Consider the following 15,845-nt stretch of genomic DNA (forward strand, 5'->3'; position numbering starts at 1 on the left):
ACACGTTTATGAAACATTACCGGGTGGACCCAGGAGCTCTTTCTTCGGTAGAGTTTGGCAGACAGGCGATCAAGTCAGCCGTCGCCTCCTCTATTTGTTAACCTTTGTTAAAGATATCCTTGTAATAAAACTTCTAAGCAGCATCCCACCCATTTCAGCTAGTTATTTGTCACAGGTATGCTGCCATGGAGGCACCAGGAAAACGGAAAATTGTATCATACTTACCAGTAATTTTCCTTTCCTGGTGCCTATCCATGGCAGCATACGCTCCCACCCTCTGTTTTCTATATTACGGAGAATGTGGGGGCGGTGTTCACCGACTCTTTTATAATATTCACTATTCCTGAGGGAGGAGCCAAGGCGGAGCTTGTCACAGGTATGCTGCCATGGATAGGCACCAGGAAAGGAAAATTACTGGTAAGTATGATACAATTTTCCGTTTTCTTCCAATTTTAATGCGTGGCCACATGTCTTATTAAACACCCTTCCGCGGAAAAGTTTTATGTCTATTGTGGGGTCACCAGTGTGGTATTTGTAAATTTAAATCATATCCCCTCTCATGCGTCTCTACTCCAGAGAGAATAAATTCAGTGCTTGCAACTAGGGATGAGCTTCGTGTTCGAGTCGAACCCATGTTCGAGTCGAACATCGTATGTTCGACCGTTCGTCGAAATACGAACGTTACGGGCCGTACACGCCAAATTCGAGTGGTGCGTCACGGCCCATAATTCACTGCGGCATCGCAGTGCATTGCTGGCTGATGATTGGCCAAGCATGCACTATGACCCGCATGCTTGGCCAATCACAGCGCGCAAAGAACGGAGACCCATAATTGGCCAAAGCCAGAGTGGCTTTGGCCAATTATGGCTCAGGGGGTTCAGTACACACCCCACACTATAAAAGGCCGCCTGCAGGTCAGCCTTGTGTAGTGTGTTGCAGCGGTTGTTAAAGACAGACAGACAGAGAGAGAGAGAGAGATAGTGTAATTTTTACTAGGTAGATAGAGCAGGCAGGCTAGTCAGTTAGGCCCCGTACACACGACCGGATCTATCCGCTGGGATTGATCCGCGGATCAGTTCCAGCGGACAAATCCGGTCGTCTGTACGGCCTAGCGGATATTTATCCTCGGAGATTTCTCGGGCCGATCGATTTCAAGCGGATATAAATTTCTTAGCATGCTAAGAAATCTATCCGCTTGAATCGGGTCCAGCTGATTGATCCGATGGTCTGTACAGACTCACCGGATCAATTTGTCCGCTCCCCTCCCTCGCATGCGTCGTAATGATTCGACGCATGCATGGAAGTACTTACCTTCCAGCGTCGCGCACGTCGCCGCGTCATTATCGCGGCGACGGCGCGACACGTCACCGCGGATGAATTCCGCGCGGATTTTGATCCGATGGTGAGTACAAGCCATCGGATCCAAATCCAGAGGAGGAATCTCCGCTGGAATTGGTCCGGCGGACCGTTTCCAGTGGAGATCCCCTCGTGTGTACGGGACCTTAAAGTTACAGTGTGCAGAGGATATATACTGTATGCATCCCAGGTGTTGTACATATATTTATACACTGTATAGTTTAGGTAGATCAGCTATTCCTAATTTACTGGCAGGCAGGTGATTGTGCTAGCTGCAGTATTCTCACGTGGTGTATTGCCTGTGTCCTCTGCAGTGTGCACCATATAGCTACGTGGTGTGTGTACTGCCTTTGTCCTCTGTAGTTTGCACCTAAAGCTACTTGGTGTGTACTGCCCGTGTGCTCTGTAGTTTGCACCTAAAGCTACTTGGTGTGTACTGCACATGTCCTTTGTAGTTTGCACCTAAAGCTACTTGGTGTGTACTGCAGTGTCCTCTGCAGTTTGCACCTAAAGCTACTTGGTGTGTACTGCACGTGTCCTCTGTAGTTTGCACCTAAAGCTACTTGGTGTGTACTGCCCGTGTCCTCTGCAGTTTGCACCTAAAGCTATGTAGTGTGTGTACTGCCCGTGTCCTCTGCAGTTTGCACCTAAAGCTACGTAGTGTGTGTACTGCCCGTGTCCTCTGCAGTTTGCACCTAAAGCTACGTAGTGTGTGTACTGCCTTTGTCCTCTGCAGTTTGCACCTAAAGCTACTTGGTGTGTACTGCACGTGTCCTCTGTAGTTTGCACCTAAACCTACTTGGTGTGTACTGCACGTGTCCTCTGTAATTTGCACCTAAAGCTACTTGGTGTGTACTGCACGTGTCCTCTGTAGTTTGCACCTAAAGCTACTTGGTGTGTACTGCCTGTGTCCTCTGTAGTTTGCACCTAAATCTACTTTGTGTGTACTGCACGTGTCCTCTTTAGTTTGCACCTAAAGCTACTTGGTGTGTACTGCCCGTGTCCTCTGCAGTTTGCACCTAAAGCTACGAGGTGTGTGTACTGCCTTTGTCCTCTGCAGGCCATTAGTATGTCTGGAAGGACAACAAGGAGAGGCAGAGAGTCACAAGGGCAAGCAGGATCTGTGTCTTCAGGCAACAGTGCTGGTCGTGGACACGGTGCATCCTCATCAGCACGTGGCCGTTGGACACCCTCTTCCTTGTTTTCGGCAGCTGGCCGTGTTAAGCCGCAACATGCCGAAAACTTGGTAGAATGGATGACCAAGCCATCCTCATCCTCCTCATCCTCTCTCACCCAGGCTCAGGGTACTTTGTCTGGCAAAGCAGCTGCCAAGGCGTCCTCTTCCCTCTGCTCAATGGCATCAGTCACTCCTTCCCTAGCCCCACCATGTCCTCCTGAGGAGTCCCCCGAACTGTTTGACCACAGTGTTGGGTACATGCTGCATGAGGATGCGCAGCGTTTTGAAGGCTCCGATTATGGTACACAAATAGAGGAAGGTAGTAACGTGAGCCCAGAGAGAGGGGGTGCCCAAAAAAGACAGCAATCTGGCAGTCATGTTCCCCCAGCTGCAGAATACTGCCAGGTTTTCTACAGTGATGAGGAAGGAGGGAATGATAAGGTCACTGACTCTACGTGGGTGCCTGATAGGAGGGAGGAGGAGGAGGAGGCACAGGCACATCTCCAACAAGGCAGGATGCCCTCCAGGGGCCAGCTTAAGGGCAGCACACCAACTGCATCACAACGCAGAGCTACGCATATGCAGGGCGCTGCTGTGTCTCAGTGTTATTCCAAAGGTTCTTTGGTGTGGGCCTTTTTTGAGACGAGTGCATCAGATCGCACCACTGCTATTTGCAACATATGTCTCAAGCGTATCTCGCGTGGCCAAAACATCACCCGTTTGAGCACCACATGCTTGACCAGACATATGTCGACCTGCCATGCAGTTTGTTGGCAAGCGTACCTCAAAGACCCACACCAAAGAACAAAGCGGACCTCCCCTTGCCCCTCATTAGCTGGGAACTCCAACCCCACTATACCCTCAGTCCTCTCTGAAGCCTGCACCGATAGGACTGAAGGTGTAGAATTAGGTGTGTCACAGCCTAGTACATGTGGGCAATCTACTATCGGTACACCGATGGCAGATTGTACCAGGCAAATTTCTCTGCCCCAGCTGCTGCAGCGCCAAAAGAAGTTCTCTCCCAGCCATCCACATGCCCATCGGTTAAATTGCTAGCACTTCAACTGCTGCCTTTTTCAGTTGGTAGATTCTGCCCCCTTCCGTGAGTTTGTGGAATGTGCGGTACCTCAGTGGCAAGTTCCCAAACGCCACTTTTTCTCATGGAAGGTGATTCCGGCTCTCTACCGCCATGTGGAAGGCAATGTCCATGCCTCACTGGACAGGGCGGTCAGTGGTAAGGTGCATATTACCACTGACTCATGGTCCAGCAGGCATGGACAGGGACGTTACCTATCTTTCACGGCGCATTGGGTGACTCTGCTGGCAGCTGGGAAGGACGCAGGACAAGGTACAGTAGTGTTGGAGGTTGTTCCGCCACCACGCCTCCAAAATGCTACTACTGGTTGTGACACACCTCTCTCCTCCACCCCCTCCTCTTCTTCCTCTGTGGCCTCTTCCTGTGCTGATGTGTCCTCGAAACCAGCGGTGCTCCGTAGGCGTTCAAGGGGCTACGCAGGTACGCAGGCAAAGAGATGCCATGTGGTGCTTGAGCTGGTGTGCTTGGGGGACAGGGATGCATGCACTGTCCTGTCACCATTTGAGGAGGCCACGAGGATGGTGAGCAGTGACAGTGCATGCATCAGTGAGACTGTCCCTCTCATTCACATGTTGGAGCACACGCTGCATGGAATAATGGACAGGGCCCTTGAGGCAGAACAGAGGGAGGAAGAGGAGGACTTCCTTACCTCTCAAGGCCCCCTTTATCCAGACTGGAGGAGGAGGAGGATTGTGTCAGCATGGAGGTGAAGCCTAGCACTCAGCATCAGCAGCAGTCTTCAAGGGATCAATTACAGTCCCAAGGAACCCATGGACTTTTACCTGGCTGGGATGAGGTGGCTGCGGATCCTGTCGTCCTCAGTGACCCAGAGGACTCCGCACCGAATGCCTACGTTGCATGGCCTCCCTGATCCTGCAAAGCCTGCGGAAGGATCCTCGTATTCGTGCTATCAAGGAGAGGGATCATTACTGGCTGGCAACTCTCCTTGATCCACGTTAAAAGAATAAGGTTGCGGACCTTATCTTGCTGGCGCAGAGGGAGCAGAAGATGAAACGTCTTCGGGAGGCATTGCAGAAAGGTCTGTGCAACGTGTTCCCAGAGACTGGGGGGGTTACAAAATCCAGGTCCTGGACATTGTGTTGCTGAGGCTTCGGTCAGTCACAGAAGGAGCAGTGGAGAAGGTGGCCGTCTGACCGATGCGTTCAGACAATTTTTTAGTCCGCAGCCCCAAGGTATGACCGGTTCCAGTAACCATCACCAGCGTCTGTTTTACATGGTGTGGGAATACCTAGAGGCAAGATCAGACTTAGACACCTTTCCCACGAAAATCCTCTGGCTTACTGGGTCTTGAGGATGGATCACTGGCCAGAGCTTGCACAGTACGCAATTGAGCTACTGGCTTGTCATGCATCCAGCGTTCTTTCAGAACACACATTCAGTGCTACTGGAGGCTTTGTAACCGATCACAGGGTGCGCCTCTCCACCGACTCGGTCGATCGACTGACCTTCATAAAAACGAATCAGGCTTTGCTCACCACCAGCTACCAAGCACAAGATGCTGATGTAACTGAGTAATTTATTTTGAAATGTCAGATCCCTTCAAGACTGCCTATGCTGATGCTGAGTGACTATCCTGTTATGCTTGCTGAGTGACTATCCTTTTCCTCCTCAATGATCATGCTGATAGCTTGTAAGAACATTTTTGGTTCTGGGCACCGCCACCAGTGGCTAAGGCCCAATTTTTCTGCCCCTGTTTAACAGGGGTGTGTAATTAAAATTTTTGATGCAATACTTTGCAGCAGGCTCATTCCTGCGCTCCAACTAGAGTATCTGTGAGGGGTTGCAGTGTTGTGGCACCAGCACCAGTGCCTAAGGCCCAATTTTTCCGCCCCTGTTCAACAGGGGCATGTAATTACAATTCTTGATCTAATATTTCACAGCAGGGTCCATTCCTGTGCCCACCAAGAGTAACTGTGAGGGCTTACAGAGTTTTGACACCAGCACCACCACCACCACCAACAAAGGCCCAATTTTTCTGCCCCTGTTCAACAGGGGCATGTAATTACAATTCTTGATCTATTATTTCACAGCAGGGCTCATTCCTGTGACCACCAAGAGTAACTGTGAGGGCTTACAGAGTTGTGGCACCAGCGCCAGCAACAAAGGCCCAATTTTTCGACCACTTTTCAACAATAGCATGTAATTACAATTCTTGATATAATAGTTCACACAGCAGGGCGTTCCAGCACCCACCAACCACTGTAACGAATGACCCGGGACACCCAAAGACTTTGTGAGGATGGGGGATACTCCTGTGTCAGCGTCACTGATAACTCTTGGGTCTGAGTCCACCCTGTGCCTTTTGGGCATGGGGTGGTAAGTGAATCATAATTCATGTATTACATGAGATAGGACATCACTGATAGTTCGTATTGCAGGATTTTGAGATACTGCAAGATGTTGGCCCAACCAGTCAATAGTGACTCATTCTATGATTAGCCCTGACTAGTGACATGCTAATTGAGTCAGGGCCTGGAAGACATCCCATTATCCTTGTGTAAAGGTGTTAACCCAGGTCTGCTCCCAGAACTCTAATTATGCATGCTAAATACTGTTTATGTGTGATAACACTGTCTACAGCCTATTGATGCTCAGAGGTGTGAATAGGTGTCAAGCTGTATGCGGAGACGAAACGTCTACCTAGGGAACTCAGTGTGTGAAGGTGTTTTGTTTGTTATGCTGTTAATTAAGGATTTTTTAGTAATTAGCCTTAGTGTGTGATTAGGGGGGTGGAGATCTCATTGTCGCTTTAATGCCTTGTACTGTATAAAAAGCTGAGAAGAAACCATTAAAGTATCTTTACCAGGGGTCAAGTCCTGGGGAAATAAGTGTGGGAACTCCCACCCAAGATCCGATATGAAGGCGAGGGAAGAAACATAGTGGGCAGTATATATATGTATATCTGTGTATATGACTGTGTGTCCCAAGCGTGTCACGATCCTACGGGGTAAAATGACCGCACCAGCCAAGCAGACACTGGCTGGAAAAAGCGCCCAGAGGCGATTCAGTTCGCATGAGTAGCGCTATACAAGTCATTCATTCATTAGGGTTGGTGTCCCCCCCCTCCACCTCCCTCAGTACAGACCCCACCCGAGCCCCCTCCATTAGTACAGACCCCCCAGGACAAGCCACCCCCTCCATTAAGACAGACCCCCCCACAAACCCCCCCCCCATTAGTACAGACACCCCCCTCCATTGGTACAGACCATCCCCCACAAATCTGTGTACTATCCTCCTCTGGCTTCACCCCCAGTAATGTCCTCCTGTGGCCTGTGCCTCCTACAGATAACATGGCTGAAATTGCAATCACATTCGGACTAAACTCACGCAGGACTTTTTTTTTTGGTCCGCACCAGAATCAGGATTGCATGAGTGTTCACACCTATGAGATCCGATTCATGTCCGAACTGACAGTTCGCAGTGCGATATGCGATCTGAAATGGGGGTGTCATTAACATTGTATTGACACTCCCCAGCAGCTCATATATGGCAGTGTGAACTGCCATGCGAGTTGGGTGTGATGTGGGAACCCGCAGTGGATTCGCAGGGTTCCCGCATCGCACCTGTGTGAACCCGGACAGTATGTGAAAGTGGTGATCTGTGAGTGCAGGGCTACACAAGGCTGAAAAAAACCTGGGGAGGGGAACATTTAACTGATCCTGACTCTTTATATCTTTGTCCCAGCCAGCAATGCATGTCAACTTCTGGCTGAATAGGACCTGCAGCAGTGTGAACATCCAGCCTGCTGGTTGAATAAGAAAAAATTAATAGTGTGTACCCAATTCAGTTAAATGTCAGCTTTAATGTCTCCCCACACCAGGGATGGTGGGCGGGGCCTTGGCACAGAGCAAAGCATTCACCAAGTGCCTTACAAACAGACAGACGGCAGCAAAGTGCAGGGATGGTGTCAACAATGGAGGCGCTCAGCTGTAGTACTTACCGTTTTACTTTGATCTGGACAATGAAAGGTTCTCTTTACAGACATATCCCTAGGTGCCTGATCCCCTCAGATCTCCTGTAGGGGGCCCTGGAGCCCACACACTGGACAGATCTTCAGAGAGATAGAATATCTGCAATGAGAGTTCCCACTAATGCATACAGAGAGCTGAGGGGGAAACCAGCCTGACACATCATTCCCCCACCAGCACAGCATGTAGTACACAGGAAGTGATCTCCTCAGCACTGTACATTGTTATTGTGCCATCACTAACATCAGGGCTGCAGACACACAAACCTTGTCAGAAAGCAGCTGACATGCTGGGACCTGTAGTTCCTCCTCTGAGGGAGCCTCCTCTCACCTCACATTCACCTGATGCCTATGCCAGAAAGAACGTAGGGGGAGGGCAGGGCTTAGATACAACTTGCTAGAGGGGAGAGGTCGCTGTGCTCTGTGTAAGGGAGGACTGAGGAAGTGTTATGGGATGTGATAAGGAGTGCACGTGAGCCGGCTCTTTCATTACACTGGTTGTTTGACAGAGGGGGTGGGTCTGAGTAGCAGTCCCGCCCATACCCGACATCACAATTTGGATCTGACATGTGAAGTCTTTAATTGGAGCTGCACAGTGCACTGCACATCCAGCCAGCTTGCTCTCCAATCCCTGGATGTTCACACTGCTGCAGGTCCTATTCAGCCACAATTATGCAGGAAAAGCCTTGCTGCACAGCTACTCAGGAGCGCCCCCTTTATATGGCCCCCATAGGTGCCATACCCTGGATATGCCACTGCCCACAAACCAACCCCCCCCCTCCATTAGCACATAAGAACCCCCACAAACCTCCCCCCATCCATTAGCACAGACCACCACCTCACCCCCCACAGTGCAGACAAAGATGCAGAGAGAAAACCAGAATAATCATATCTCCAAACACATACAGAGAGAGGGCTCTTCTATTGGGAAATCACAGAACTAATAGATAAATAGTGGAGTGCCAGAAATTACATCTGATGTAATTATACAGTATAGTAGGTACACTCAGAGTGCTAGCTTGGTGTAAGGGTTGTCAGCTAACTGCTTTAGAAGAGCAATTATACTCACTTCTCAGATGGCACATGTCTCCTACCTTCAGCTTCAGCACTGCAGCCTCCATCAGAGGCATTCAACAGCATTGCATTCGTTCCCCATCATGTGCTGTGGCTTGCTCCTCTAGACTTGGGCAGGAAACTGACATAGAGAGGAGGAGGAGGAGGGAGGGGAGTGGGGAGTACTCTGGCGCTTGAGCGCCCCCTGTGGCGCCTGGGTGAACTGCACCCATACAGGAACGGGCTCGGGAGGATCAGCTGCTCGAGTCCTGCAAAGGGAACGACGTTCCCGCTGTAAAATAAGTGGAGGGACGTCGTTCCCATGCGTTCCCACAGGACTCGAGCCCTGATCTTTACATTTGAAACCAGAAGCACAGAGCTGTGTGTCTCGTGTCTGGGGGGAATTCTTATGGATCGGGTCCTGTTGGTTGGAGTGTCGATAAGCTGTCGTGACTGGGAGGGAAAGTCGTAAACGGTGGTGACCGTTACAACCACTAACTGTGAGGGCTTACAGTGTTGTGGCAACACCAAAACCTAGGGCCCAAATTTCTGCAGAGTATATACGGCAGGCCCCTACTTTCAAACATCCAACTTACAAACGACTCCTATTTGCAAATGGAAGGAGACAACAGGAAGTGAGAGGAAATCTACCCCTAGGAAGGGAAATTCTCTTCTGTAAGAGGTGTCTCCTGTCCACTGATGCTTTATCACCAATCCTTGTTTCACTAAAAAACCCAAATTTTCAAAACATCATTTGTCATTGGGACAGAAAGTGAATTGCAATCTTCTGAACAGATGCACACAGACAGCAAAACAAATGTTTACAGGGGTGATGACCCTTCTCTATGTTTTTAGAAAAGCTTAAAAATAGATTTTATGGCTGGAGCTACACTTTAAAAAAGTACCAGTTCAAAATTACAAACAGATTCTACTTAAAGCGGTAGTTCACCCACAATCCCATGATTTTACCATCGAGACAGGCATTGTAGCGCGAGCTACAGTATGCCTGTCCCGATTTTTTTAACCCCGTACTCACCTTGTAGTCGTCCATCGTAGATTCCGGCTCCCGCGGGGAATGGGCGTGCCTATGGAGAGGGAGGATGATTGACGGCCGGCCCTGGCACGTCACTCTCCCCGAAGACAGCCGGAGTAGGTCTCGGCTCTTCACGGCGCCTGCGCACAGGCTATGCGCACGCGTCGTGAAGACCAAGCCTATTTCGGCTATTTCCGGAGAAGCGTGACGCGCCAGAGCCGGCCGTCAATCATCCTCCGTCTCCAGAGGCACGCCCATTCCCCGGTATCTTCGATGGACGACTACAAGGTGAGTATGGGGCTAAAAAATTCGGGACAGGCATACTGTAGCTCGCGCTACAATGCCTGATTTTAAGGTAAAATAATTTTTTTTTTTTTTTTTCCCGTCGATAGGGTGAACCCCCGCTTTAACAACAAACCTACAGTGCCTGTCTTTTTTGCACTGCCTGTATAATGCTGTACAAAGTATATAGGGCCAAAGGGGCTTGTAATGACCTGGGGGGAGTGCTATTTTTCTCAATGATTTTCATCCATATTGAAAATCATTAAATCATTAAAGGTCCTTATTTCTTCTGAGAAATCCTCACTTCCTGTTCTTCTGTCTGTAACTACACACAGTAATGCGAGGCTTTCTCCCTGGTGTGGAGAAAGCCTCTTGAGGGGGGCGAGCAGGAGTGTCAGGACGCCCACTAACACACAGCTCCTTTCTCTATCTGCAAAGTAGAGAGTGTCCTGACCTGTCTGCTTGCCCCATACTTATTGGGATGTTCCGAGCCCAGGATCGGCCTCCCTGGCATTTTCCCCTCTAGCCTTCCTAACTGTCACCCATATACTCTTTTCCAGTGCCTGCACCTCTTTGTCTCCACCTGCCTTTGTGCTGGCCCCTGCAGGCACTTGCTGGGTACGTTCCCAGCTCTCCTTTAGTATGGAGGGTCTTCTTGTTGTTGACTATATTCCTGACACTAAAGCCCTGTACACACGACCGGGAATCCCGTCGGGAAAAAAAACGTCTGTTTTCCCGACGGGATACGTGGCAGGCTTGCCCTGAAAAGCCGTGTATACACACGGTCACACGAAAACCCGCCGTTGTTTTGAATGGAAAGAATGTGGTGACGTCATTGACTATGACGAGCCGGTGACTTGTCACATTCGATGCCGTCGTCGCCATCTTGCTACACCCCACACTAACCTTGTATGCTACCGTGCATGCGTTGAAGTGTCGAGCATGCCCCGTTTTTCACCGCATACAGACGACCAGTTTTCTTGGCAGGAAACACTCTGCCAGGAAACCCAACGAGAAAATAGAGAGCAGGGTTCTCTATTTTCTCGTCGGGATTCCCGTCTGTTTTCCTGATGGGAAAACTGCTAGGGAGCATACACACGGCCAGAATTCCCGGCCAAAAGCGCTCCTGGCAGTTTTCCTGCCGGGAAAACCGACCATGTGTACGAGGCTTTATACTTAAAACTCAACCACACACAGGTACTCGCAGCCCACGTGCACTCTCAGCACTTGTGTACTGACTACCCACGTGCACTCACAATACACAGGTACACACAATACTCAGGTACTCCCAGTCTTCAGGTACACACAATGCTCAGGTACTCACAATACTCAGGTACACACAATACTCAACAATACACAGTGTCCCCACTACACACAATCAGTCTTTTCTGTTAGTTATGACTTTGATTGCTCTGTACCTGATAAAACGCCCCTGCAATCTGACACTTTCAGGGCTTGTCAGTGCCTACAGTCTCCCACTGTCAGCCTGCCTATTTCTGCTCACTCTGCTCCCCTGTCTGCCTGTTACTCTCCCCCTCCAGTTCGCAGCACACTAACCTGACGCTTCCCGGTCAGACTGGTCACCTAGCGGTCTCCTGGTCCTGTCCTAACTCACACACCCAAGCAGTCGCGCACACACAACACGCTGTTCCTGGACACCACACTGCACAGTTCCTCCGTTGATTCAGATTTTCGCGCCAACAGAAACAGACCCACTCACATTCATCTTTGCAAAGGTTTTCCTTTACCAGTCTGCTATGTAGCTTATTCTATAACTGATTTCTTCTCAGCAGTTGTCAACATGGATCTTAGCTGCACTGTCTGATATCCATACAGCTAAAGAAAGAAACTATAAACCCATATAGTAATATAATCATGAACAAATAGAAAAGTAAACTTGTAATATTCACATAAGGGGTGCATCGGACATGCATGGATGCACACTTCAGATCGATTGTCACATTGATGCGAACTGGCTGCCTGCAGGGGTCTGCACAGAACACCTGTGCATCCCAAACAGATGAAGATGACCCCTTTGCTAGGGTTGCCACCCGTCTGGAATTCACCTGGACAGTCCAGGTTTTGAATTGTGCGTCCAGGTTTTAGACCTCCTGAAACCTGGACCAATTATTGAGAATGCACTGTGATTCCCCAAGTAACTGAGTACCACAACCACCAAGTACATAGGTGTGCCAAACATGGACAGGAGAGGAGAGAGGGCTTGATCTTCTTCTGCTCCTCCTACCCTTACCCTTCTGTCTGCCCACCCAAACTCCAATCCCCAGAAAGGGAATGCGTGGAAATTTGAAGCTCAGGAGCCTCCGTCCTTGGGTGAGTGAGCTCACCATTCAATGTCTGAAGTCTCCCTGAGCGAGTGTGTACACTAAGAGATAAGGGGGACTCTAATGTAGGGGGGCTTTGGGAACCCTGATTTAAGGGGAAATGCTGGGAACTCTAAATTAAGTGGGAGCTTTGGTGAGTCCACAGCTCTCCCCCTTAAAATAAATTGGCGTCTGGCGCTAAAGTGTTCAGGTTTGGCTTTAAGAAAAAGGTGGCAACCCTACCCTTCGCATAGGCATTAAGATTGGTATGCCCCATGTGAATGGGTGCTAAAACAAATTTCAGGTACATTTTACAATATTTTCCCCAATATTTCTTCATTATTGGAAAACAAATGAGTACAAAGAATAATAGTTATGGGTAGCTAGCCATTTTGTTAAGCTCACACTCTATGAGCAGATGGACATAATTGAATGCTCACAACACGAGTCCCACCCTAATTTAAAAATATACTGTGTGTATGTATGTATGTGTGTGTACACACACTCACACTCTGATTGGAGATAAGGATGCACCACAATGTGGGGAATGTGTGTGTTACAGAACAAGTAAAATCTATAGTTAATATATTAATCGAAATAAAAATGACAAAAATTGTTAATTTCAGTAAAACATAATATATTTAGCATGCATTGGTGTATCTACCTGCTGTTAGTGTGCAGAGAAGTACAAGTCTTGTCAGTTTCAGCTCCATGGTTGTATCTGCCTGTTTGCAGTCTAGTGCTCAGGACTTTAAGCTGCTATTTTCTAGAACAGAACAAGTTTATCCATTGTCTGCTTTAATCAGGCTCACTGAAATAAGATGAGGCTGACTTTGTTCCCACCAACGCGGTTTTATAAAAAAAACAAAAAACAAAAAAAACATTGCACACCGTAGGTTTTACTCAGGTTGGTTGCAGGACTACAACACAGTCAGTTCTAATTTTACATTTAAAATACTATTTAGAATGTGGTTTGGTTTTAGATTAGCCAATTTACATCAGAAAGAACTAATATATACAGTCTTTGACCAAAAAATAAAAATCCAATTTCAGTATAATGTAAGATTTCTTTAGATCTCGATAACAGCTTCTGCACATCAACTTCACAAGGCTGCAGTAGCATTATGGTAATGCCCGGTACACACGATCCGATTATCGGACGAATGATCGTCTGTTTTTTTTTGTATGCTAATCTCAGGTCGAATCTGATGAGTTTACTAAAGTCACGAAAATTCTTGTACGGCAGAAGAAAAAAAATCGGAAGTGATGTCATGTGTTGTAATGCATTTTCGAACGACAGCTGTACTGAATAAACGAAAATTGTACGATCTGGCATCGTACGAAAAAAAATTCTGTGCATGTCCGATAGAAAACAATCGGATGAACTGTCCTTATCGGCTCTCGAAAGCTCTGTACCAACGATCCGATTATCGTACGATCGTTTCGAAAGCAGAATTTTTCGTACGATTTTCGGATCGTGTGTACGGGGCTTAACTGTCCAAGATTGATCCCTAGATCAGAACATGCTACGAATTGACAGCTGCATTTGGATAGCAGTGGCTGGCATGCCAGTGCACTGACTGTAGTCACAATCACCACAGGTAGCCTTAGCCGCTGACAGCCTGCCATATTGCAATGTACAGGCTTGGCGGCCACGTTATCCACACGTAGCTGTCAATCCAAGCAGCAGGATTCAGTAGATTTCTGCTGCTGGGAGGGATTCACAGTGTGGCAAAATGACTGTGTGAATGGTGCATTAACTACTTGCAGACCAGCATGGTAAAGCCCATTCCTGCCTAAGCATTTTTTCCATTTTCATTGCTGTCACAATTAATGACAATTAATCAAGTTATTTCTCAAATGCAGCATAGGCATTCTTACAATTACACCCCAAAATACATTCTGCTGCTCCTTCCGCGTATGAGGATACCACATGTGGAACACATTTTCATAGCCTAGACACATAGTGGGGCCCAAAATCCAAGCAACACCTTTGGGCTTTAAAGGATCATAAATTAATCATCCAATTTCCTGACTACTTATATTTCTTGAGTCCATGAAGTACCAGAACAGGAAAAAACACCCACAAAATTACCACATTTTGGAAAGCAAATGCCCCAAGGTAACTTCTAAGGGGTACGGTAAGCCTTTTTAAAACTTCAAGTGGACCTTCAGTCATTTTTTTCAACTTTCCATCTATTAAATCTTCTACCATTGTTGTTTTAAATACCTTAATACAGCCCACTTACTGTTTCTTGTCTGGTAAAAAGCCCAGGCTTATGACATTATGCACAGCGCTCTCTCTCACTCTTGTGAGAGTTTGCCAGGAAGGGGGGGGGGGTGAGTCATAAGAGGACCAATGAGAGCTGCAGGGCTGCAGAGCTGGAGTTGTGCCTCTGTGTGTATCTGTTTAAAGGGGTGGTTCACCCTAAAAACTACTTTTTTTTATTACACTGGCCCCCCACATTACAATACGATTAAGGCTATTATTATTTTTTTGATGCTGTACATACCTTTGTACAGCATATTCACCCGTGGCTTCCGGCTTGCGAGTCCCGCGGGAGTGGGCGTTCCTAACATGTCTGTGATTGACGTTTTGACCAAAAACGAGCTCCCCCCGTCGCGTAAGCCGCGTCACGATTGGCGAAAGGAGCCGAACGGCGATGCGCAGTATAGTGCCGACTCGCCGTTCGGCTCCTTTCGCCAACCGTGACGCGGCTTATGCGACGGAGGGAGCTCGTTTTTGGTCAAAACGTCAATCACAGACATGTTAGGAACGCCCACTCCCGCGGGACTCGCAAGCCGGAAGCCACGGGTGAATATGCTGTACAAAGGTATGTACAGCATCAAAAAAAATAATAATAGCCTTAATCGTATTGTAATGTTGGGGGCCAGTGTAATAAAAAAAAGTAGTTTTTAGGGTGAACCACCCCTTTAAGTCCAAGAAGTGAACAGGCAGCTGCTTCAGCTTCCCATAGTTAAAATGGATGCAGCCAGACTCAGTGGAGGATGATTTCTGCAGCATATTTGGCAATTACAGAATCACATTATATATATATAAAATAATATGCAAAGTGGTTGGAGGGAAGCTTCATAATGGCAATCATATTTTTTTTTTTTTTTTTTTTGGGGTTTTCAAAGCAGTTTATTGAAAGGCAGTACAGTACATAGCATGAGCCTCCAGCACAACCTGGGGCTAAAAGGTGTACATACAGTTCAGAGACTAAAGTAACAATATTGTCAGAAGCAGTTTAGAGCAAGAACATCACTATACATGTAATAGGATATTTTCCCCACTTTGAGACTAAAGTCTTCAAAGGGGAGAAAACGAGAATAAGAATGCGAACAAAAAGAAATAAAATAGCACCTGGTACTGACTGCATTCCCGGCACCCCCAATGGGTTCATACTGTGCCTAAGAACCAGTGAATACGTTCAGCTCGCAAGGTGTGCCTAAAGAGAATGAGAGTGAACCCCCTGTCCCGGAATAACTGATATTTCCGAGGTCATGGGCCCATCCCAACGTAGGGATTAACCTAG

The 15,845-nt window shown here is 47.9% G+C and overlaps 1 protein-coding gene across 1 annotated transcript in view; it reads right to left on the reverse strand.

Moving 5' to 3' along the window:
- Positions 1-13,391, reverse strand: part of SPINK2 (serine peptidase inhibitor Kazal type 2) — a 59,859-nt gene extending 46,468 nt beyond the window's left edge. Inside the window, exon 1 of the mRNA XM_040362226.1 lies at positions 12,971-13,391. Coding sequence (XP_040218160.1) covers positions 12,971-13,019 — 49 coding nt within the window. The 5' untranslated portion in view covers positions 13,020-13,391. The remainder of the gene's footprint in view (positions 1-12,970) is intronic.
- Positions 13,392-15,845: the final 2,454 nt, after the last annotated feature.

Source organism: Rana temporaria, chromosome 1 (assembly GCF_905171775.1).
Source record: "Rana temporaria chromosome 1, aRanTem1.1, whole genome shotgun sequence".
In the NCBI taxonomy this organism is placed as follows: Eukaryota; Metazoa; Chordata; class Amphibia; order Anura; family Ranidae; genus Rana; species Rana temporaria.